The following is a 22453-nucleotide window of genomic DNA, read 5'->3' as shown; positions in this document are numbered from 1 at the left end:
TCAGAGAGCAGGGTGACCTGGAATGAAATACTCCTGCAGTGAGGCTCTGCTTTGGACAAAGTTAAGGAGGAATTCAGCATTGTGCTAAGTTGATCGTTCAGTCAGTGTAAGCATTTCAGCCTTCCAGATAGAAAATATGCCCTTCTCTTTGCCGCAAAAGCACTGTTCTAGAGATTCTCTCACCCATCCACTAAGCCAATGGGGGGGTGTTGCAGGGGGAAATCCCCATTGCAAGTGTGCAGGGCTTCTGCTGATGGGACACATTAGGTGAATCCTATTCAAAGACTCAGTTAAAGCTGTGTTTCTGATGTGTGTGCTGTGGCTGGATGGTTGCCAAATGCCGCTATGACTGATGTGTGCAAAAGCAGGATGCCTGAGGTTGATGACGTTTCCAAAGATCCATCACTCAGAGGATACTAGAGAGGAAGCAGTATTGGCAACAGGCTAAAAGAAGTGCAGTCATTTGGGGTTCTTACTATCCTACTTCCCAAGAAATATCATATGAGGAAGATTAAGACACTGCTCACTGAGCTGGTCTCCCTCATTATCATTGTTCTGGAAGTAACAGGACTCCAATGATGCAGAAGTATCCAGGTCAAGGTTGCTTGCTGTGGGCATACAAAAGGGTTCAGCATTATCTTAGATTATCTCTGTTGTCACAATTACCCACACTGAGGTGGGTAAGATTTGACATATTGGAGACAAATTTCAGAGAACACCACTCATTATTTTGTAACCGTATGAAATGTGAAGCTCTAAAACCTATCACTTTTCTCCACTCTTTTGGCAATATTTTCTCTTTCCTGTTAGTCTCTCCTCAATGAAGCAACTATTCACCGCCAGGCTGTTGAGAAAATGGCTGAACAACAGCAGAACAAATATTTGGGACTTTATACCATTTTACCTTCAGAGCTTTCTCTTCAGTTAGCAGAAGTCGGATTGGCACTTGTAAATATACATGAACAGGTAAAATACTTGAAGTGAATACAGGATTGACTTTCCACCCCCACCCTGCTTAGGTGCCGAGCCGATTTGGGCTCGCCTGCAGAGGCTGATGGACCCTGCTAGATTCCGCCAAGCCTTGCGGGACCTTGCTCCCCCTGGCGACTCATTGACTGAGCTTGTTGAGGGCTGGAATATCCAGCTCCTGGCAGCCATCGATGAGATCGCACCGAAGCGCCCTCTGCGACCCCGCAGAAACCGGGCTCCCTGGTTTACCGAGGAGCTCCGGAAAATGAAGCGGGACCTCAGACGGCTAGAGCGAGTATGGCGGGGGTGCCCGTGACGGAGCCTCAAGAACATCTTATAGGGCTTTTATGAAAACCTACGAGATGGCGGTGAAGGCTGCTAAGAAGTCTTACTTCTCGGCCTCCATTGCATCCACTAGCTCTCGCCCGGCGCAATTATTTAGTATAATCAGGTCTTTAACGTCCCTTGAAGGACAGCCAAATTTAAATAACAATTTGACACACGGCTGTGAGGCATTTGTGAGCTTTTTTGCAGAGAAGGTCTTGTTGCTCTGCCATGACCTCCCTGCCAATTTGGATACAATAAAGGAACTGGAGGCCCCTCGACTGTCCTCGGGTCCAGTATTGGACCACTTTGACCGGATATCCCCAGCCGATGTGGACAGACTCCTCCGAGCTGGAAAGCCCACCACCTGTCCTCTTGACCCGTGCCCGTCTTGGCTGATTAGAGCGTGTCCAGACGAGGTGCGGGCCCTCCTGGGGGATATCATCAATTTGTCCCTTGGCACGGGGACATTCCCAGGGGAACTGAAGGAGGCAGTGGTGCGCCCGCTCTTAAAGAAAACATCATTAGATCCTTTAGATCTATCCAATTACCGCCCAGTTTCGAATCTTCCGTTCCTGGGTAAGGTGATTGAGAGAGCGGTTGCTGAACAGCTTGGTGGGTTTCTGGATGAAACATCGGCTCTGGATCCATTCCAGTCTGGCTTCCGCGCTGGTCATGGGACCGAGACAGCTCTGGTTGCCCTAACAGATGATCTTCGTAGACAGCTGGATCGAGGCGGGTCGGGGCTGCTGATTCTTCTAGATCTGTCAGCAGCTTTCGACATGGTCGATCATGAACTTCTGGACCACCGCCTTGCCGACGTGGGGATCCAGGGCACAGTCCTTCAATGGCTGCGCTCGTTTCTCTCTGGTCGGGGACAGAGGGTGGCGCTTGGGGGGGAATTGTCATCGTGCCACTCCTTGGTGTGTGGAGTACCTCAGGGTGCGATACTCTCCCCAATGCTTTTCAACATCTTTATGCGCCCCCTCGCCCAGCTTGTCCGGAGTTTTGGGCTGGGTTGCCATCAGTATGCCGATGACACCCAACTCTATCTGTTGATGGATGGCCATCCTGACTCGGCCCCAGACACACTGACCAGATGTCTGGAAGCTGTGGCTGGATGGTTACGTGGGAGCCGGTTGAAGCTAAATCCTTCGAAGACAGAGGTCCTGTGGCTGGGACGGGACGATATGGGATTGGGGGGGCAACTCCCATCTCTTGCGGGGGCGCATTTAGTGCCAGCACCGTCCGTTAAGAGTTTGGGTGTAATCTTCGACACCTCCCTTTCCATGGAGGCGCAGATTGCAGCTATAACAAAGGCGGCATTTTTCTATCTCCGCCAAGCTAAGCAGTTGGCTCCTTACCTCTCTCGCCCTGACCTAGCCACTGTGATCCACGCGACGGTCACCTCCAGACTGGATTATTGTAACTCGCTCTACGTGGGGCTGCCCTTAAGACTGACCCAGAAACTCCAGCGGGTGCAGAATGCTGCAGCGAGACTCCTTACGGGGTCTTCGCTGCGAGATCACATTCATCCGGTGCTATATCAACTGCACTGGCTCCCGGTGGAGTACAGGATCAGGTTTAAGGTGCTGGTTTTAACCTTTAAAGCCCTATACGGCCTAGGACCCTCGTACCTACGGGACCGCCTCTCCTGGTATGCCCCACAGAGAAACTTACGGTCTTCAAATAAAAATATCTTGAAGGTCCCAGGCCACAGAGAAGTTAGGCTGGCCTCAACTAGAGCCAGGGCTTTTTCGGCTGTGGCTCCAACCTGGTGGAACACTCTGTCACAAGAGACTAGGGCCCTGCGGGACTTGACATCTTTCCGCAGGGCCTGCAAGACAGAGCTGTTCCGCCAGGCCTTTGGCCAGGGCACAGCCTGACTCCCTCCCTCGGCAATCTTCGCGGAGCTCTGGCCCAATAGTGGCCAGTGGCTTGAATTTAATTAATTTTATAATGAATGATTTTAGAGTGTTGTTTGTGTTGTACTTTTGTATTGTTTTATTGTTGTTAGCCGCCCTGAGCCCAGCTTCGGCTGGGGAGGGCGGGATATAAATAAAATTTATTATTATTATTATTATTATTACTATCGATTCTGCAAATGGAGTCATGTAATAGCAGAATGATAAGTAAAACCACACATGCACTCATGTACAATCCCAACCCCACAAAATGGGTGTAATTCCTCCCCCCATACAGCTGTGGATATAGAAATGGGTCCTGGTAGAGATCATTAAAGCATTTTTCCCTATCCCACCTTGGTTGGTCCTTGGCACTACCGTACAGCAACCATTTCTTGCAGCAGGAGCCTATCTGGGCTTTCCATATATACATCTAACTCTGCCTTCTTTTCAAGGGATCTGAATGCAATTTACTTAGTGCACACACACATTTGGTCAAGAGGCCAGCTGGGGAGACAGAAGGAGTGAAGAAGTCTCAGTTGAGCCCTACGTCAAACTCCTCACTTACATACAGCAAGACAGAAGCATGCTCTTGTCCCAGTTTTCTACTGGAGAGATACTTGGCTGCAAAAGTTCGTGTAAAAAATTACTGTTAGACTCTGTTAAGTTGCCACAACTTTCTTGCATTTGTCTAAGGAAATGCAAGACTACATACATAAACATACAATTTTGTGGTCACACTGATTCTCTATAATTGATGTATAGTAAACCAGCATGTTTAGTTGCTCTTTTTTTTACCTTTGGTTTTTTGGCAGATTCAAGCCAAAGAAAAAGAAGCTCAGCAGAGCAAAGCATTGAATCAAGAATTTGATCAAAAGATTCAAGGGATTGCAAAAGAGCTCGATTCAATTCTATTTAAACTGAAGGAGAAGACAAATAACATAACACAAGCTAAAATGGATCAAAGGGTAAATAAGATTCTACTTTGTACAGAATCACTCCCTATTTAATAATCTTGTAGAATCAAATATTTACCAAAAAAAAAATCTATATCAGGGATAGCCAACTTAGTGCCCTCAAGATGTTGAACTTAAAGTCCCATTGGCCATGCTGGCTGAGGCTGATGGGAGCTGGAATCCAACAACATGTAGAGCACATAATTTGGACTTCCCCTGTACTGTGTTATGAAGCCTGGAGCATGGAGAGAGAAGGATTATAATGAAAGTGGGAAGACATCACCCTTTGGTATCATACGTGAAAGCTTTTAAGACTGCATTTGACTAATGGCTGGTTCATGTATGTGTGTGGACAAAGAAGAACCCATAAGAATGGTTCTTCTTGTGAGCTGATAGAGCACCTGAAAGTTTAATGAAAAGCTTTTCTTTGAGGATCCTGCAAACGATTGATGTCTCTGCTCTCTGATGATCTGTGATCATTTATTCACACATAAAAATCATTAGTTGATGCTAGTCATTTTTGCAAGTGTGAAAGCAAAAGATGGTTTGAGAATTTGCCATCTTCACGCATAAGGATAAGCCAAACTTTCTGGCTTATCATGTTTTAATGTAAATGAGCTGCATGCTGATGCACACTGCCTAGTTGATTCCACTTTGCTTCTCCCCAGGCATGAGTGGGATAAACCAGGAAGCTTGATTCCCCCATTATATCTAAAGCTCATTACTCTCTAACAAATAACAATGAGTAAACCAAATACAGTGGTACCTCGGTTTACGAACTTACTCCGTTCCAGAAGTTCGTTCTTAAACCAAAACCGTTCTTAAACTGAGGTGCGCTTTCCCTAATGAGGCCTCCCACCGCCGGTGCCCTTCCACTGTTCAGCTTCTGTTCTTAGATGGAGGTAAAGTTCACAAACCAGGACACTACTTCCGGTTTTGTGGAGTTTGTAAACCAAATCATTCTTAAAACAGACTGTTCTTAAACTGAGGTACCACTGTACTCATGGCTTAAGGTTGGCTAGCAATATGGCTGGTTAAGGAGCAACAAACCTGATCCATGGTTTGGATATTGCAGCCAAACATTACTCCCACCAAAGGAGGAACAAAATGAGAGTAATTGCAGTAGCATGCTACTTGTTCATGCTAAACCATGATAAGCCAAAATTCTGGCATATCATTCTGTGCAAATGTGATCAATATGATTGTCTTTATGTCAATCTTTAAAAAGAGAGATATCAATGTTTCTTACTTTTAAATCAATAGAGAATATGTATGGATATCTAAATCCCCCATTTGTGTCGCATTGTACATACTATAAACATCTAATCCTACAAATTGTTGGGCTGACTGTATATAGTATTGGGAACTTCTTACTTTTATATGTAAGACTCCATGGTATGGTCAATGATTTCTCTCTCTCTCTGTGTGTGTGTGTGTGTGTGTGTGTGTGCGCGCGCGCACATGTCCATACTGTTACCTTAGTGCTTAGTATAACAATAATAACTCCTTTTGCATGTGTGGGAGGAAAACTGAGCTGGAAGCTATAGGAGAGAAATCTGCACATCCTTCCTATTCCATACAAAAAACATGCTGAAAATGGTGTAACAGTACTCACAAGACTTTGAAAGGAAACAATCTTCCCACTTTTCTCTTTTTCATTCAGTCTTTTCCATTTTTTTGGCAAGTAATGCAGTTTCTTCTCCCTCCAGCTACTGGGTGAAGAATTAGACAGCTGCAACATAAAGCTGATGGAACTCGATGCAGCTGTCCAGGACTTTGCAGAGCAGAATCCTCAGCTGGCTAAGCACCTGGCTGGCAAGATAAGCCAACTGACTGCTCTCCACCAGCAAACTATTAGACAGGCTGAGTACAGGGCATCAAAGCTGAGTCAGGTATAGTATTACGTTAATACAATTTCAAATATTGTTGAGATGTTCAAGTATTGTTGAAACAGATAATAGCAGGATAGGCTGAAGGGCTCTTAATACACCACAATTCCATGGGGGCACATAGAACATGGTACTGTGCACAGAATTCAGTTTTCAGGGAATTTCACGTTTGTTTGCCTCGCCCCCCCCCCCCCGGCAAGTCTTCTGCTCTCTAAACTGTGATGATAGACATTGTCTGCTGGAAATTTGAGAAGCCAAAGTGAAATTTCCAGTAGGTTAAGTTGAAGCTGCCAGCTCATTGCATAGTTCCTTGCCCTGAAACAATAACTAGCAAAACCAGAATACAGGAAAAATTGTGCAAAAATATGCAAGTATTTTTAGTTTGCATCTTTGGGTCATATTGCAGAGTTGAGATTTTCTCGGCATGAATTTTGATTTTGATTTTAAATTGCAGAATACACTCTACTGTGGCAACATGGTAGAAGGGATGAAAGTGGAAATTATGTTTATCTTTAGATGGTAATGTCTTTAAGATTTTTAAAGATTTTTAGACTTTTTTAAAAAAAATACAGCTTTACAACACAGTGTGTTCAGAAGTAAGCCCCCCCTTCCCCCCCTTTGACGTCTTCTCTCGTAAATATGCATAGGATGGCAGTCTTATTGGGCCTCTTAAAATCCAGTAAGTTCAAAGGGCTTTTCAGAAAGTACAGTAAGGCTGAAAGCGAAATAAAGCCCTTATGACTCACTTTTATCCACTAGAGGCCCTCAGCCAGGGGAAACGTGTTTGCTGTTACTCTGTGGCATCTTGTCTTCCATGAGCTTATACCAATTGCCGATGTGATATATTGCATGCTAATATTACTGAGTGACTAACAGTAGTTTCTAGTGGTTTAAAATAATTCTAAATATTCAATATACTAGATGTCCAGAAAAGTACGTTGTATCTTGGAAATATAAACAACTGCCTGATTTATTTCTGTGTAGGGCAATATATTGCTCGCCCTTAAAAGGGATTGGTCCTTTGGTTGTAGTCTGTGCGAGTACTCACAAAACATAGTTAAGTCAATAGAGGAAGAGGTGTTGTAGATCAGGGAAGCAAGCAGTGCAGTCATTTGTGATAGAGCCAAATTGTTCTTAGTATGTATGCAGTGATACTCCCACACCTTGACATCAATACATTCTAATTCTTCCATGTAGAATTTTCAAAATAGCTTCATCTGCATAAGAAGTAGGCATAATAGGCAAATGGCAAATGTACCAATTTTAATGCAATCAGCACATTAGAACAGTAATCGAGAAATGTAAATGTTAAGAAACTAGAAGAATGGAAGTAATGAAAATTGCTAGGTAAATAAAGTGACAACATTTCAGAAACCAAAAGTATTTTTGTACGCAAGACTGTACTTTGGATTTATTGAAGTAGATTTTACTTGTCTTTTCAGGCCATTTCTCACTTAGAAGAATATAATGAGATGCTAGAATTCATATTGAAATGGATTGAAAAAGCTAAAATCCTAACACATGGTAGCATTACATGGAATTCTGCCGCTCAGCTTCGTGATCAATTTTTGACTCATCAGGTGATTATAGCAAAAACATTTTTCAAATAATAGATGAAGGCACAAATTGTTGCACCAAAGATAGTTGCTACCTCTGAACTATGATACAATTGTGTTATCAAATGAAAATTATGAAGCCTGTGCTGTTTTCTGATACGTAATATCAGAATATATACATGATATATAATGCTGGAAGCCAGGTCTACACAAATATTATATATAAAAATAAGTTGAAGTAGCAGATCAAACAACATGCGTTCCCTCCCCACTGATGCACAAATGAAAATGTTTTTATTGTACTAAGTAATGCCGTTGGCATAAGAAAGTACCCTGCCTCCCATTTGTTGCCAGTAAGCATTTCTTTCTTTCTTTGGTTTTGACAGATTGACACAGAGGTTTATGTACTAATTGAGATTGTTGTTATTGTTTTTGTACAAAGTGTATTTGGATGTCTCCAATCACATGCTGAGATGGAGTTTTTGTACCTTCAATATTGCATCAGAGGATGTCTATAATAGAATTGTGTGAGGCACACAAGGCCTTGTCCAGACTAATACAGTCTACTCCTGGCTCCATAAATTATTGGTGTTGATGAATAGCTCATCACTAGAGGAATGAGTGCTAAATTTTCCTGTCTCAGTCTAGCAACCCTATAGAAGTAAGACAACTACTTCATACTTCATGCTTCAAGTACTGCAGATAGTCACCATGTAATAAGTTTTCCATTAATTACATGGCTTAATGAAACTGCTGCTTAGTAGGTTCTCATAATTTACTACATAGTGTTAGAAATACCAGAAATTTTCAGCTGCCCACTTCATTTTGTTAAGATAGAGACTTGGTAGAATAGTTCTCCATAGGTTATGGGGGGGGTGAATGCTTCATCCACTGGGAACTCCATGTTGTTCTCTTACCTGGACAATTCTGGGGGAGTAATAGGCCTAGGAAGAGTTCCCTTTGGTATCTTTTCAGGGGAGTGGATAATGATAGACCATAAATGCAGTGGGGCAGCTGTCACGGTCCAGTTCACGGGCGATCGAAGTCCCAGCTGGGGACGACGGGACCGGGAGCAAGATGGCGGGGTGGGAGCAGGAACGGGAGTCCAGAAGCCAGGAGTCAGAAAGCCAAGAGTCCGAGGGTCAGAGAGGCAGGAGTCAAGAAGCCAAGGGTCCAAGGATCAAGAAGCAAGGAGTCAAACGCAGCAAGGCAGGAACGTGTTGCTGTGGCAAAGAGCCGAAGGGAAAATGCTGACCTTGTATCCCTTCCCAGCTCTTGCCATCAGGTGCTGTGAGTTACCAATCGGCCTCACCTGTATGACTGCGCCTTGCCTCTTCAGAACAAACTTAGGAAGGCCCCAGTCCTGCAGAGTCCTGACAGCACGCACACCTGACAGCAGCTGTATAAATGACAGTTTCTAGACAACTGCTTGATCTTCCCCAGTGGGTGCCTCCTGAATTCTGGCAGGAGTCAGAGAGGAGTTCTTGGATACCTATATCTCTTAGTAAAATCCTTGTGATGTCTTATGCCTTCATTCTGAGGTCTGAGGCAAGCCACTATTCAAACATATGATTGGGGGGGGGGAGAGAATAACATTATGAAGCCTGAGTGCTGGCACAATATGGTTGAACATAAACTTTAGCCTATCATTTTTTAATCATAATCTGAATATTGAAACAAATTCTGTCACTACTCCCACCTAGGCCATGCTTGAAGAATCTGGTGAGATCCACGGAGACCTTGAAGCCATGACAGAAAAGATAGACTATCTGGCAAGTGTGTATTCAACCAAAGGGATGTCTCAGCAAGTGTCAGAGCTTGGGCGGCAGACTGAGGAGTTGCAGCAAGTGATCAAACAGCGACTGCAGAATGTTCAGGATGCAGCCAAGGTATTCGGAGTGCCCTTCATATCTAGCTGACAGTTGCAGGTCTGCTTTATGACTGCACAAGGCTAATATAAAACATCTTGTTGTGATTATTCCTTAGTAATGTTTGTTGTAATCTTACCGTATTGGCCCAAATATAAGCCACACATTTTTTCCCCCAAATTCCAATTGTGAAAAGTTAAAGTGTGTCTTATCTTCACGACCTTACAGTATTGCTGCTGAAACAGCTGCTCACAAGAGCCATCGGGGGTGCGGGACAACCGCGCCCGTCCCAGCCGCATCTCCCAAGCCTCCCCCAAGCCGCTGGGGGGAAGGGGGGGAGGCTGCCAGCAAAGCAGCATGCCCCCCCCCAAGGAAGCAGCCAGGGAGTACGCGGGGTAACGGCGTGCAGTCCGCCTGCCACTTCCAAGCCTCTCCCGGCGCTGGCTTGGGGAGGTAGTTATGGAAAGCAGTAGTATCAGGAGGCAGGCGCATAGTGTGCTCAGAATCGAGCGCCGGCTTGGGGAGCAGGACACCGTGCGTCGGCCACCCCCTGTTCATGGCGGTTGAGCCAGGAGGCAGGCCACACCTGCAAATAAGCCTTGAATTTTAAAGGTGCGGCTTATATTCGGGGCAATATGGTATATGTTTTATTCTAATCTTAACTTTTTATAAGACACCCTGCTTAAACGCATAAAAATACTTAGGGGCCTAAATAAATAAATATACTGCATTTCTAGGGCACAATGCCCTGGACAGTTCTCCTATGCAAGCCACATTGAAATGGATGGAAGGTTGTACAGGCGGCAACAGTTTCAGGTGTGTCCAATTGATGTGTGATTGCTGACATGCAGGTCCTTTTGGAATGGGGGAAGAGAACGTTTATGCATGTTCTGCTGAAGTGTGCGGGGGCCAGGAACTAAACCCAACGTGAAATGATCGCCGCCTGTAGAAGATGAGGAACTATAATATGCCAGAGAATGCATATGATATGTATTCCATTTTCCAGAGGCTTGGAGATCACTTAAAATAACACCACTGACTTATGTTTCTTAATTCAAGTTTAATGTGGTTTGTGTTTTTCCTAGTTTTTCTGTACTTTTTTCCCCCAGGATATGAAGAAATTTGAAACTGAGGTAAAGGCTCTTCAAACAGCTTTAGAACAAGCCCAAGCAACTCTGACATCTTCAGAGATCAGCCGTTTGAGTCTGAAAGAACAACTTTCTCACCGACAGGTTAGACTGATTATAAGATAATTTTTGTGAAAGAAGAGCAGCAAAGTATTACTTTAGATGGAAATTTATTTAGATTGACTGAAGTGACTAAGTTCTGTTTGGGGTCTGCTTTGAGGTGGGATGGAAAACCATTTCATGCACTCTACTTCTGTTTTTGTAGGTGTAGGAAATGTTAAATTATTTGAACAATAGTACTTGCAAAAAAATGGTCCATTCAGAACATAGAAATTACTTGGTCTATGAATTTATCCTTCTCTAGCATCCACTGTTAGTGTCTTCCTAAGGACAAATCCTGTTTCATTGTTGATGGCACTGATTTTGTTATGGTGTTATAAAAACAGACATTTGGGAAAACAGTGTTTCATGATACTGTATGTCCTCCGGTTGAACTGAAATCACCCGCTGAATAGCTAAATATATTTGGTTGTTATATTTTAAAATATGACAAAACAATCAACCCCAAGAACTGATCTGAATATAAATTGCTCAGATTCTTTTCCTACATAGCTCAGTCAAATCCAAAAGGTAATATGAAATATTTTCAGCTATAGTTGGCAATTTTGTGCTGATGCTTTTAGTTGTTGTTATACACATCACCTCATATCTAACTGATTTTTTAAAGTGTGAAAATGTAGTAGAGAATGTTTTTCAACATGTCCTACCGATAAATCATTTAACACACATTTTGAGATTTTTGTTGAGCTCACTTTAGTAAAAGGCTATTGAGGTCAATGGAGGCATGAGAGATTGTGTTTTTTTATTGCACTCATGTTATTTCTAGCATCTGCTTTCTGAAATGGAGTCACTGAAGCCAAAGGTTCATGCAGTGCAGATCTGCCAGAGTGCTTTGCGGATTCCTGAAGAAGTGGTCACCATGCTCCCAATATGTCACACTGCCCTCAGGCTGCAGGAGGATGCTAGCCATCTACAGCACACTGCTATTCAGCAGTACAACATAATGCAGGCAAGTATAAATTGAATGTGAGAAGAGGTGGTAATACCACAATTTGGAGTAAATGTCATTTTTTCTTAAGAGCTTTCTTAACAACTTAAAGAAAATATGTGTTTTGAATTTCTCGAATCGTTGCTAGTTTAAGAACATTTACATACAGATATATACAGGCGGCCACCATTTTGTGCAGCGGTTCCATTCCTGGCCTCTAACATGTGTCAGCTGAACACACATAAGTGTGCCCCGCCCCCATCATGCCCCCATTCTGCCCATAGCTGTCAACCTTCCCTTTTTTTGTGGGAAATTCCCTTATTCTGGCACCATTTCCCGCTGCTTCCCGCTGCTACCCCAAATTGTTAGATATCCCGTAGACTGTCCCCGGGACAGGTGAGGCTGCTGATCCCTTATTTTCGAGGCTGCTGATCCCTTATTTTCAAATCTGAAAGTTGACATCTATGATTCTGCCCTCTTCCCGGTCCAAAAGGATCCGCACATTGGCAATCACACGTCAATTGGACGTGCCTAAAATGGTTGTTGCCGGTATTACTCAAAAGAAAGTATGCATTATCTCCCAGAAGTTACAAACTAAAAATACTGAACCACTTGTTTTTCACATGATAAACAACCTGGAATGAAATTTAGACCTCTGGTTTACCAGTGATCTGCATCCCTTCCCCCAGTAATTATGTTATAACCCTGCAACAAACATTTGGAACAAAATTAATTACTTTGTAATTAAGTCAGATATAAAGTGTGTAAGTTTAAAAAAAGTATTTAGTAGTAAAAATGTTAATGGCTTCTTACTTGGTGCTACAAATATCTAGCTTTTTATATCATTTATAGTTCTAAAGAGAATGATACACACGTGTACACAATAGGTGTTTTCTTTTCTGGTGTGCTTTCACTGTATCCCCCTGGCCCCGGCATATTTCCTCTCTAGGAAGCAGTAGTACAGTATGAGCAATATGAACAAGAGATGAAACATTTACAGCAACTAATAGAGAGAGCTCATCGTGAGATCCAGGACAAGCCCATATCAACAAGCAACATTCAAGAATTGCAAGCCCAGATTTCATGCCATGAGGTAATGTACCTAAGATTAATCTGTAACTCATTTGCACTTCCTGAAACTCAAATTTCCATTTCCTTTCCCATTTTCCAGAATATTAACTCTTGCAGACATACCAGACCATGGCATTTTTGTCTCTTCTGACTCAGACTGGAGAGGAAGAAAAATATTTATCAACCCCCCTTTTTTGCTGCTTCCTCTCTACCACAGTAGCTATTTCCCATTGAAGAAACTATACCAAAGGGGCTTTCCAATCCCTCCCACTCCCATTTTATATGGATGCACTGCCAAATAGCTTGTCCAAATATGCCATTGGACTTGGATGTGGCTGTTCATAGGTGTGAAGTTTAATATTGCAAGATCTGAGTCTCTTGAATATGGTTTGTGTTGAACAATTAAGACATACACTTATTTTTCTTAAATTTAACGAACTACATGTCTTCAAGGTGAAAACAGATCTTCTCACCTTGTTACAAAGTAAAAATAAAAATAAAATCAAACACTTATATCACAGCTTTTGTGCATCGGAAACCTATGGTGGCTAGTAATGACATGCTGCTGTTTAAATGTTTACCATTTAAACAGCAGCATGAGAATCAACATATAAACCTTCTCTTGTATGCTCCTCCCAAGCCACAGGGCTGGCCCATCAGTGAGGCAGTTGCCTTGGGGGAGCAGATGTGGCCTACAAGGAGCATACCAGTTGCCTCCTCTTGCTTCTCATCCTCTGCTGTGTGGCAACCATCACTGCCCACTCCTTGCTGACCTTCCCCAACACCAGCAAATGTTAATCAGTAATAAATGAGTTAATTGGTTAAAAACCTCAAAGCAGAAATGAAATATACTTCCTGGTATCTGATTTCAGCTTTGGTGCCTGAACCCAGCTGTGCTATCCTATGCTTCATTATCACTTCATATGAGTCACATACATCTGTCTATTCCTGTTTGGATCTCATTCCTATCAGCCACCCTTTGGCTTAATTCCATTGCTGATTTATTCATGCAAGAAGTGAATATGCAAAAACAAGGCAATAATCACCACATCCTGTTGGGAGGCAAAGATGCACAGGCTGTTAAGCATTCTGCATTGATTCCTTGTCTCAGAGGTGGGAAAAAAATCCATTAAAAACCTGAGTGACTGGTTTCATGATACTGGCTATCTCACTGTGAAATTACTCCAGCCCTTAGGCATTCATTCAGGTTAAGCTTTGCAGGAGTTTCTCTTATACTTAATTCATTTGCTCTGAGCTGTCAGACTGTAAAAACATGTTTGGGACCAATGGCATGAGATCACTTTGTTCCAACAATCTAACAATCGTCCTGCTTTTTTTGAGGACTAAAAACTAAGCAAACATCATATGAAATCAGAAATGTTCTTTCGAAAGGGAAAAAATAGTTAGGGTTTAAATAAGACAGTCCTCTATTTTGAAGGTCTGTCAGAGGATAGTCCTCTGTTTTTCAGGTGTTCTCTGTTTGAGGTCTGTCCAGTCCACATCTGATTTAAAAATAATTTGGATCCAGAATACCTGCATGTTTGCATACCAGCTCATTCACTCAGATTAGTGAGGAGTTCTCTTAATTGTCCCTTGTGTTACAGAGATCTCAACTAGAAGGTAGGCATTTAGTGTATACAGTCGCATGCTGTGGACCTCTCTTCTAGCAGTGATGTGGCAGGTTTCTCGCTTTTGTCTTCCAGGTATCTCTTGAAGGCTTTTATGCTGTTTAATTAGCCAACTATTTTAATGATTATTTATATTGTGTTTCACTGTGTTTTGTGGTGTTGCACATTGCGCTGAAATTTTATGACATTGCATCATAGAAATGTTTTTATAAATAAATAAGTGTGTGTGTGTGTGTGTGTGTGTGTGTGTAATCATAAAAAGGAAGAGCATGTGCCTTAAAAGTAGTGATGGAAAGACATTGATGGCATTTAAAAACAAAGAAACAAACCAGTTTTAACAAGGGGAAACAGCAGAGATGGGTACAACACAGAAGCTAACACCCAAAAGCTAATATAGCAGAGTCTTTCTAAACTCTTTCTTGCTGTGGTCAAACTGTGTATCAAACTGCCGCTCATCCCGCAGTGTCATCCCCTGCTTTCTCTATTCAAACATCTGCCATTGTTTAAAACAGCCACTTTCCCCCGCTCAGTGATTCTCTATTTCTGCTTTAAACGTCTGCTGTTTAAAATGGTCTTGTTTTCCCTCTACTCCATACTTTCTTTACTTCTGTAAAACACCTGATATCAAATATAGCACCAGGTAACCTGTTTTCTTTTGCCAACACAGTTTGAAATCAAACTGCACAGGCAAAGAGACAGATCTTTACAGGTGCTAACAATCAGCTGCCATCAGCACTTGCAAAAGCTCAGGGGGTTACAAGAGTCAGGTATCAGCTAATTGTTGCCCCTTTCAAAGTGCTGTGCCTTTGCCCTCAGAAACCAGTTCTGTCCCCTCATACACATTTCTTACAAACCTGACTGGAAATATTTAGCTTATCTACCTGTAATGCCTTGGCTACATTCTTGTGCCATGGAGATATACATAATCTACAAAACTAGACTGATACAGCAATCAATAGTGTGTATTCTTAAGTGTGTAATTTTGCTGCTGCAGAGAGGGTTCAACTGGAGCATTAGTACAAAATTAGCTAATTTATTCAGGAATACAATTTGGACCCAGTCCAAGCTGTGACTCTAAACAGGCAGTTAAAAGAAAATAAATACCTTGCAGAGTGATATTAAAATGCCAAGTGCAAGCTACTAGTTTATCACGGCTCCCAGCATTTTAGAACAAAGCAAGAAGAAAGCCACAGTGTTTGTTAATCCATGACAGCCTTGTGCATTAACTTCTCTGTTCATTGTATTCAGTCTGGTCAGAAATGAATGCTGTATGTTTTTTTAAACTTCAAGTCATTGCATGACCTCATTTCCTTGGCATGCCTTATCTGGGGACTTTCAGCTTATTTTAGTATCTCACGAGGCAGACAAGAGTATTTCCCCTCTTGTTTTCAGCAGGATTTAATGCAGAATTTGCTTATCCCCAGAAATGATAATGTGAGTTTACCAGATACCCCTTCTGTCAGTGACAGGCAGGAAAGATTTTCACGGTGCTTTTCCATTTTCACTGCATAGCTTTCTGTTCAGTGGTTTAGCCCTGCCTTTCTCTGTGTGTATGTAGCGCGATGCAGCCTGACATGTTTGTTTTCCACAATCAACATCCTGCTGTTCGGCCACTGCTGCTGCTGAGGTAGGGCTTCTGAAACTCAGAGCTGTGATTTTATTGGCTGACCTTAGACAAGCAAGCCGGTCTTTCTCTAACGGAAGCAGAATTGCTGCTCCTTCTTACGGCCTCTACATGCTGCATATGATTCTCAAGGAAGAAAATGTTTCCTCAGGAGCTGGCACAGAAGATCAAAGGCTACCAGGAGCAAATAGCATCTCTGAATTCCAAGTGCAAGATGCTAACAATGAAAGCCAAGCACGCCACTATGCTTCTAACAGTAACAGAAGTGGAAGGACTTTCAGAAGGAATGGAGGAGCTGGATTCAGAAGAGCTCCTCTCAGCACACTCAGCTCACCCCTCTGTAGTAATGGTAAGCAATAAATGTATAATTTGTCTGTTTCCTGAGGCCACTAGTCATGTGCAATACTGGTTCTGACACTATTATGCAAAAGATTGCTACGGTCCATGCTGTTTCTTTGTTTTCATGAGATGTCTGGGTGTTGCTGATTAGAATGCACTAGAGCTCAAATTTATGCAGCTGTGGTTATTCAGTTTTACAAACCAGCAATTACTGTTATCCTTGGGTGTGTATGAGTGTGGCTTTTGGCAATTCAGCTTTTTAAACATGGATAATTCCTCGGAACCACCAAATAAAATCACATTTATAAAATAACAAAATTTAGCTTCACTTTATACTCCCAAGAGGTTATTATTATTACTATTTTCTGTTTTGTGCATTATCCTCCCTTGTTATACCTAAGTGAAGAACTGGGAGAGGGGGAAATTGAAATGACTATTTTGCATATGCATGGAACTTTTTATTTTTAAGTACACTGGATAGCAGTTGAAACATTGCTGGAATAAAGAATCCATAGGAGATGCTTTACTATTAAGTTGCATATGTTTATTGCTTTCAGTATCTTTACATGTATTGCTTTCAGTATCTTTACATGCTTTTCTTCTGCAACATTCCTCAAATATATTTTATCTAGTAGAAAGGTACATGTTTCCCTAGCTGAATGTTCCAATATTTTCCTGTGATATCTCCTACAGCTATGGTGTATGTGGATAAGGTTAAATATGTTCTCAAAAATGCTATCACTTAAATACTCCAGAACTAGAGTAAATTACCTTTCATTCTTTGTCTACATTATTAATACTGTTTTAGTTGGTATGTATCAGATGCCAGGGAGGACAGGGCTTGTAGGTCTAATAGCTATGCAAAAGAGAGAACTTGGGCAGGAACATTTTCTCATAGTAAGGTGAGGAAAACTGTGCCTGCCAGATAAAATTCTCACACACAGTTATTAAAGGTACAGGGGCTCTGACTTCCTTTGAAATTTGCTTACCATGTAAGTACAGGCTCTTGAACTATGGCCTGTTAGAACTCTATGCCTATGACTGCATTAAATAAAAATCATCCTTGTGGTGACTGAATGATCTTCTTGTCCTTTCGGATTGCATTTCCCATGACAGATGACTGCTGGTCGCTGTCACACACTTCTGTCACCTGTTACTGAGGAGTCTGGGGAAGAGGGAACCAACAGTGAGATTTCTTCTCCACCTGTCTGTCGCTCTCCTTCACCTGTGGCTAATACAGATGCTTCTGTTAACCAGGTATCTCCTCGTTGGCTTTCATTCAATTGTGATGTCTGCGAATATGTGTGGTTCTCAGTGTGCAGTTTCTTATTTGTCCTGTCAGTTAACTTGGAAGTGTTTTCTCAGGGTAAAAGACATGAAGCTTTTGTTTTAATATTATTATTTAAAGTGAAACTACATGCTGTTCCTAAAATGTATATAAAAGATAAATGCAGGGCAGCATTAAAACTGCTAGCACATTTGAAATGTGAGGCAGGGTCAAGCATGGGTTCAGATTGGATGAGGGACCGCATGTCGAGATTCCTGCATTGCAGGGGGTTAAGGGAGCGGGTGGCGCTGTGGTCTAAACCACTGAGCCTCTTGGGCTTGCCAACCTTCGGCAATTTGAATCCCTGCGACGGGGTGAGCTCCCGTTGCTCTGCCCCAGCTCCTGCCAACCTAGCAGTTCAAAAGCATGCCAGTGCAAGTAGATAAATAGGTACCGCTGTGACAAAAAGGTAAACAGTGTTTCTGTGTGCTCTGGCACACGTCACGGTGTCCCATTGCTCCAGTAGTGGTTTAGTCATGCTGGCCACATGACCCCATAGTCACATTTGACTGGACTTAACCGTCAGGGGGTCCTTTACCTTTACCCATTGGAGGGGGTTGGACTAGATGATCCTTGGGTTTCCTTCCAGCTCTACAATTCTCTGATACCAGAGATACGGATAAAAGAATGGGAGCATGCACAAGATTTTCAGCATTACAGAAGATCCTGACAAAACACAACTTTTATTGTCCCTTTATCTATCTGCATGTTTTCTGCTACTAGGTAGTTACAAAGATCTTCCTTTGTTCTAATATTATTTCTTTATTGATGGTGACTTTTGTAAATGTGAATTAAATTGTTTTCATTCCATTGCTTTATTTTCAACATGAGCTCTCTTTTCAGTAATTACAGTGCATAGCTCTATCAAACTGACACTGTAGGTACCTTTGTTAATTAATGGGCATTCTGAAGCTGTTTGATATTTAATGGTATAATGCAATGAATAAAAATAGAGATGCAGGGTTAAAAAAAACCACACCTTGATGTCAAGCTTATCCAATCATATATTTTCTTCTCCCTGTTTCACTCCTTGATCTCGATGAAAAATAATGTGCTTTTCTTGCATATTCTCTCATAAATAGATAGAGTTCCTCACATGTTATATGCATCATTACATACCGTAATTATTATATGGTTATTATATGCATTTTATGCATATCATAGTATGCAGTTATATATTGCAAGTTTCCTAAAATAACCGGCACATAAACAGATACACAGAATGCTGCATATACTGTAAAAATAATAATATAATAATTTGTTATTTATACCCCACCCATCCGGCTGGGTTTCCCCAGCCACTCTGGGCGCCTGCCAACCAAATATTAAAAACACAATACAGCATTATATACATAGTTATGTATTATAACATAATATTGCAGAAGTAAGGTATAGCATGAGGCTTGACTCTTTCATATGAGATATATATGTAATTAATTCTACTGGGGGGTGCCAGTATATACCGTATTTTTCGCTCTATAAGGCACACTTTTTCCCCTCCAAAAATTAAGGGAAAATGTGTGTGCGTCTTATGGAGCAAATGCAGGCTCCTTGGCTTCAGCGATAGCAATGCGAAGCCTCCGAAGCGCAGTGGGAGCGTTCCCGCCGCGTTCCGGAGGCTTCCCGTTGTTTTGAGAACCCCTCTGGCTCTCCAGGCTTCAGAGATAGCCGCCTGGAGCTCCCACTGTGCTCCGGAAGCTTCGGTTTCTTTTCGCTGAAGCCAGGAGAGCCAGAGGGATCGGTGCGCACCAATCCCTCTGGCTCTCCTGGCTTCACTTCACTGGAGAGGCGCTGCGCAGCTTTCCCTCTCTGCGCAGCGCCCCTTCAGCGAAGTGGGAGGAGAAATGGAATGGGCTCCATTTCTCCTGCCGCTTCGCTGAAGGGGCGCTGCGCAGAGAGGGAGATATATTTTTTTCTTGTTCTCCCCCTCTAAAACAAGGTGCGTCCTATGGAGCGAAAAATATGGTAATTTGTTGGAGCTTTTCTTAGAAATAAAATGCTTGAGTTGTAAGCAATTGCTCAATTCAACAGAAGGTTCAGTTCGGGTGTAGCTTGATCAGGTCAGAACTACCATTTCCCATGGATAAATGCATTTCAAACTGATTCCTCCTTCACTAGTAAAGAATGGGAACGGAGCAAGAACAATTTATTCATTACCTAATTATTGTAAACTGGTATCAAGTACTTCTTGTTCCAAACAAAAGCAAAACGCACCACTATTGTGATTCAACAAGGAAATTGATAGGTTAAAATAATAAGCAAAGCAAATGTAGGAAATGAGAGAATGAGCCATTGACTTTGTGAAGTTTAGTTGCATTGCAAGTGTAAAATACAAGAACCTCAGGAATATATTTTTTTTGCAATGTATTTTGTAACATGGGAAATTAAGTAAGAAATATGCATTGGGCCAACCTAGAGTTTGAGTGAGTTAAAAATGCAAGTTTGACAGATCAAAGAGGACAGTCACGGTAGCAATGAGTAAGTAGCAGCACCTTTGTCTTTTTATTTTGCCTAAAGGTGAGAGTTGTAGTAGGGGTGTAATGGTGGATCCACACAGCACTCTTACCTTCCTAGTAGCAGAATCGAGGAAGGAGCCTCTGCAGCCACTTGCTGCCTATATTGGTTGCTAGATGGAGGGACCATCATTAGAAGGATTCATTATAAGACTAACAATGTATATTAAAGCTCACACAGTTATGGCTTGTGAGCAGAGCTATGGGTGTTTTCTTAGGAAATTTACTTTAAAACAAAAGATAAAAACAGCAATACATACAAATAATGATTGTAGAAGATAAGCCATAAATTTAAGCTGTGCAGAGCAACAACAGTAAACAAGAATAAACTGACATTTTCAAGAGTGCGTTTTGTCTTTTGAAACTGCTGTATTGTGCTTCATGCTCGTAGGACATTGCTTATTACCAAGCCTTATCTGCTGAACAGTTGCAGACAGAAGCTTCAAAGATTCAGCCCAGCCCCTCATCCACTCAGGAATCCTCTGAGCCGGGGTTAGAGTCTGCCACTAGTGCCAAGCTGGATGATTTACAACGTTCTTGGGAAACACTGAAGAATGTGGTAAGTCTCTTGGTGCAAGGAGGAAGGAGAGATGTTACTATAATTTTTTGTGTGGTTTAGGTGATTGTGTCAGAGTGGATTGTTTGCAAATAAAATAGACCCCCCAAAAATAGAGAGAGAGAACCAACTGGTGTGGTGGCATTTTAGCTGTAAGGAAGTTTCTATGCAGAAAGTTTGAAGGTTTTGAATAAGTTCATCAAGTATACCAAAGCCTCTGAAGGCACACATTATTTTTAAGTAGTGAGGCCAGATACAATTGGCTTCCATTATTGAAGCTCTGACTTCAGGTAATTTAACAATGTGGCTGCTAGATTTCCACCTCGGACTGGGTATTCTGATAATATCACAACTGTGCTGTGCCAACTGCAGTGGTTCCCATGGAATTTGAAGGACTACCTGTCTCCAGGTGAGTACCTTTTTATGAGGTGAGGTAGGCAATTACCAAACAGAGCAGCCCTGGTGGTGGTGTCCCAATAGCAGGATGCTCTCCTTAGAGAGGTTTGCTTGCCACCCAACTGTTATTTTTCAGCACCAGAATTTTCCAAAGGCTTGTAGATCTCGTTTACTGCTGTAGACGGCTTATATAATCCTGTGACCTTTAAGTTTATTGTGAGTCGTATTCAGTGAATGTGTCATGCCAGCACAAGGATTTCCACTTGCACAGTGGTACTTGCCCTCTCTCCATCTCCACATGGACCCCTAAATCTGTTTTAGGCGTTGCCTCAGCACTGAGGAGCAGATTTAGAGATTTTTGTGGGGTGTGCTCAAGAAGAGGAGGAGGAAAGTTCTGTTGTTCAAGAACTTGGGATGCACCAGCTGGATACCACCCCATGTTTCATTCTTGTAAACTGCCCCAGGAAAATGATTGAAGGGCAGTATAGAAACAGTATAATCAACAATTGACTCCCTCTTAGCTCCCGTGTAGGCTTTTTCAGTGCAGACATCCATGCCAACACATGGAGATGATGCCCATAACATGTTGAATGTCAGCAGTGTGGACTCAGCTGCTTATACCAGGAACCATGTGCTGTACTCTTTATGCACATTCATGTGTAAAACGCAAACACATTTGTGCAAAGTTTTGTATCACTATGTCCACAGTAGCCAAACTGCATCAGAGATCATACGAAGCTCCAAATACAGTGGTACCTTGGTTTACGAACTTAATCCATTCCGGAAGTCCGTTCTTAAACCAAAGCATTCTTAAACCAAGGCGTGCTTTCCCATAGCAGTGGGGGACTCAATTTACAAATGGAACACACTCAACAGGAAGCGAAACATGTTCTTGTTCCAAGGCAAAGTTCACAAACCAAAACACCTACTTCAGGGTTTGCAGTGTTCTTAATTCAAGTTAATAAACTAAGCTGTCCTTAAACCAAAGTGCCACTGTATAGGGAAATTATAGCATAAGGATGTGATTTGTAATTCTAATAGATAAAATTTCAGACATAATTCACTCTTCTATGGGCAAACATTTCTATTTCTTCAACTCTCTCAGCCTCCTGCATCACAGCTACCCAATTCATCAGATCCCTGTGAGAGGGGGCAGGGTGGGAGCTGTTGAAATGAAGAGAGGGCAGGAAAATTATCTTCCACTCCCTGCTTCCATGGGTGTTTCTAACTTATTATGTATAACTTTGCTTCCCTCCCTTTTGGGGTTTTTATGATGTTCTGTATATTATGTTCCATATATTCTGTATTTTTGTTCTCATGTGGTATATCAATGCCAGCTTCTTTTTCTTTATTGAATA

At 42.1% G+C, this 22453-nt stretch overlaps 1 protein-coding gene across 2 annotated transcripts in view; it reads left to right on the top strand.

Moving 5' to 3' along the window:
• The window catches only part of SYNE1 (spectrin repeat containing nuclear envelope protein 1), a 302115-nt gene that overhangs the window by 172181 nt on the left and 107481 nt on the right, over positions 1–22453 (top strand). For both annotated transcript variants that reach the window (XM_053382199.1, XM_053382197.1), the window contains 11 exons: positions 811–966; positions 4013–4165; positions 5863–6045; positions 7485–7622; positions 9302–9487; positions 10576–10698; positions 11480–11662; positions 12591–12734; positions 16116–16313; positions 17420–17560; positions 20535–20702. In XM_053382199.1, coding sequence (XP_053238174.1) covers positions 811–966; positions 4013–4165; positions 5863–6045; positions 7485–7622; positions 9302–9487; positions 10576–10698; positions 11480–11662; positions 12591–12734; positions 16116–16313; positions 17420–17560; positions 20535–20702 — 1773 coding nt within the window. The remainder of the gene's footprint in view (positions 1–810; positions 967–4012; positions 4166–5862; positions 6046–7484; positions 7623–9301; positions 9488–10575; positions 10699–11479; positions 11663–12590; positions 12735–16115; positions 16314–17419; positions 17561–20534; positions 20703–22453) is intronic.

This window comes from Podarcis raffonei, chromosome 3 (genome assembly GCF_027172205.1).
Source record: "Podarcis raffonei isolate rPodRaf1 chromosome 3, rPodRaf1.pri, whole genome shotgun sequence".
Classification (NCBI taxonomy): Eukaryota; Metazoa; Chordata; class Lepidosauria; order Squamata; family Lacertidae; genus Podarcis; species Podarcis raffonei.
This window is presented reverse-complemented; position numbering and strand designations above follow the sequence as displayed.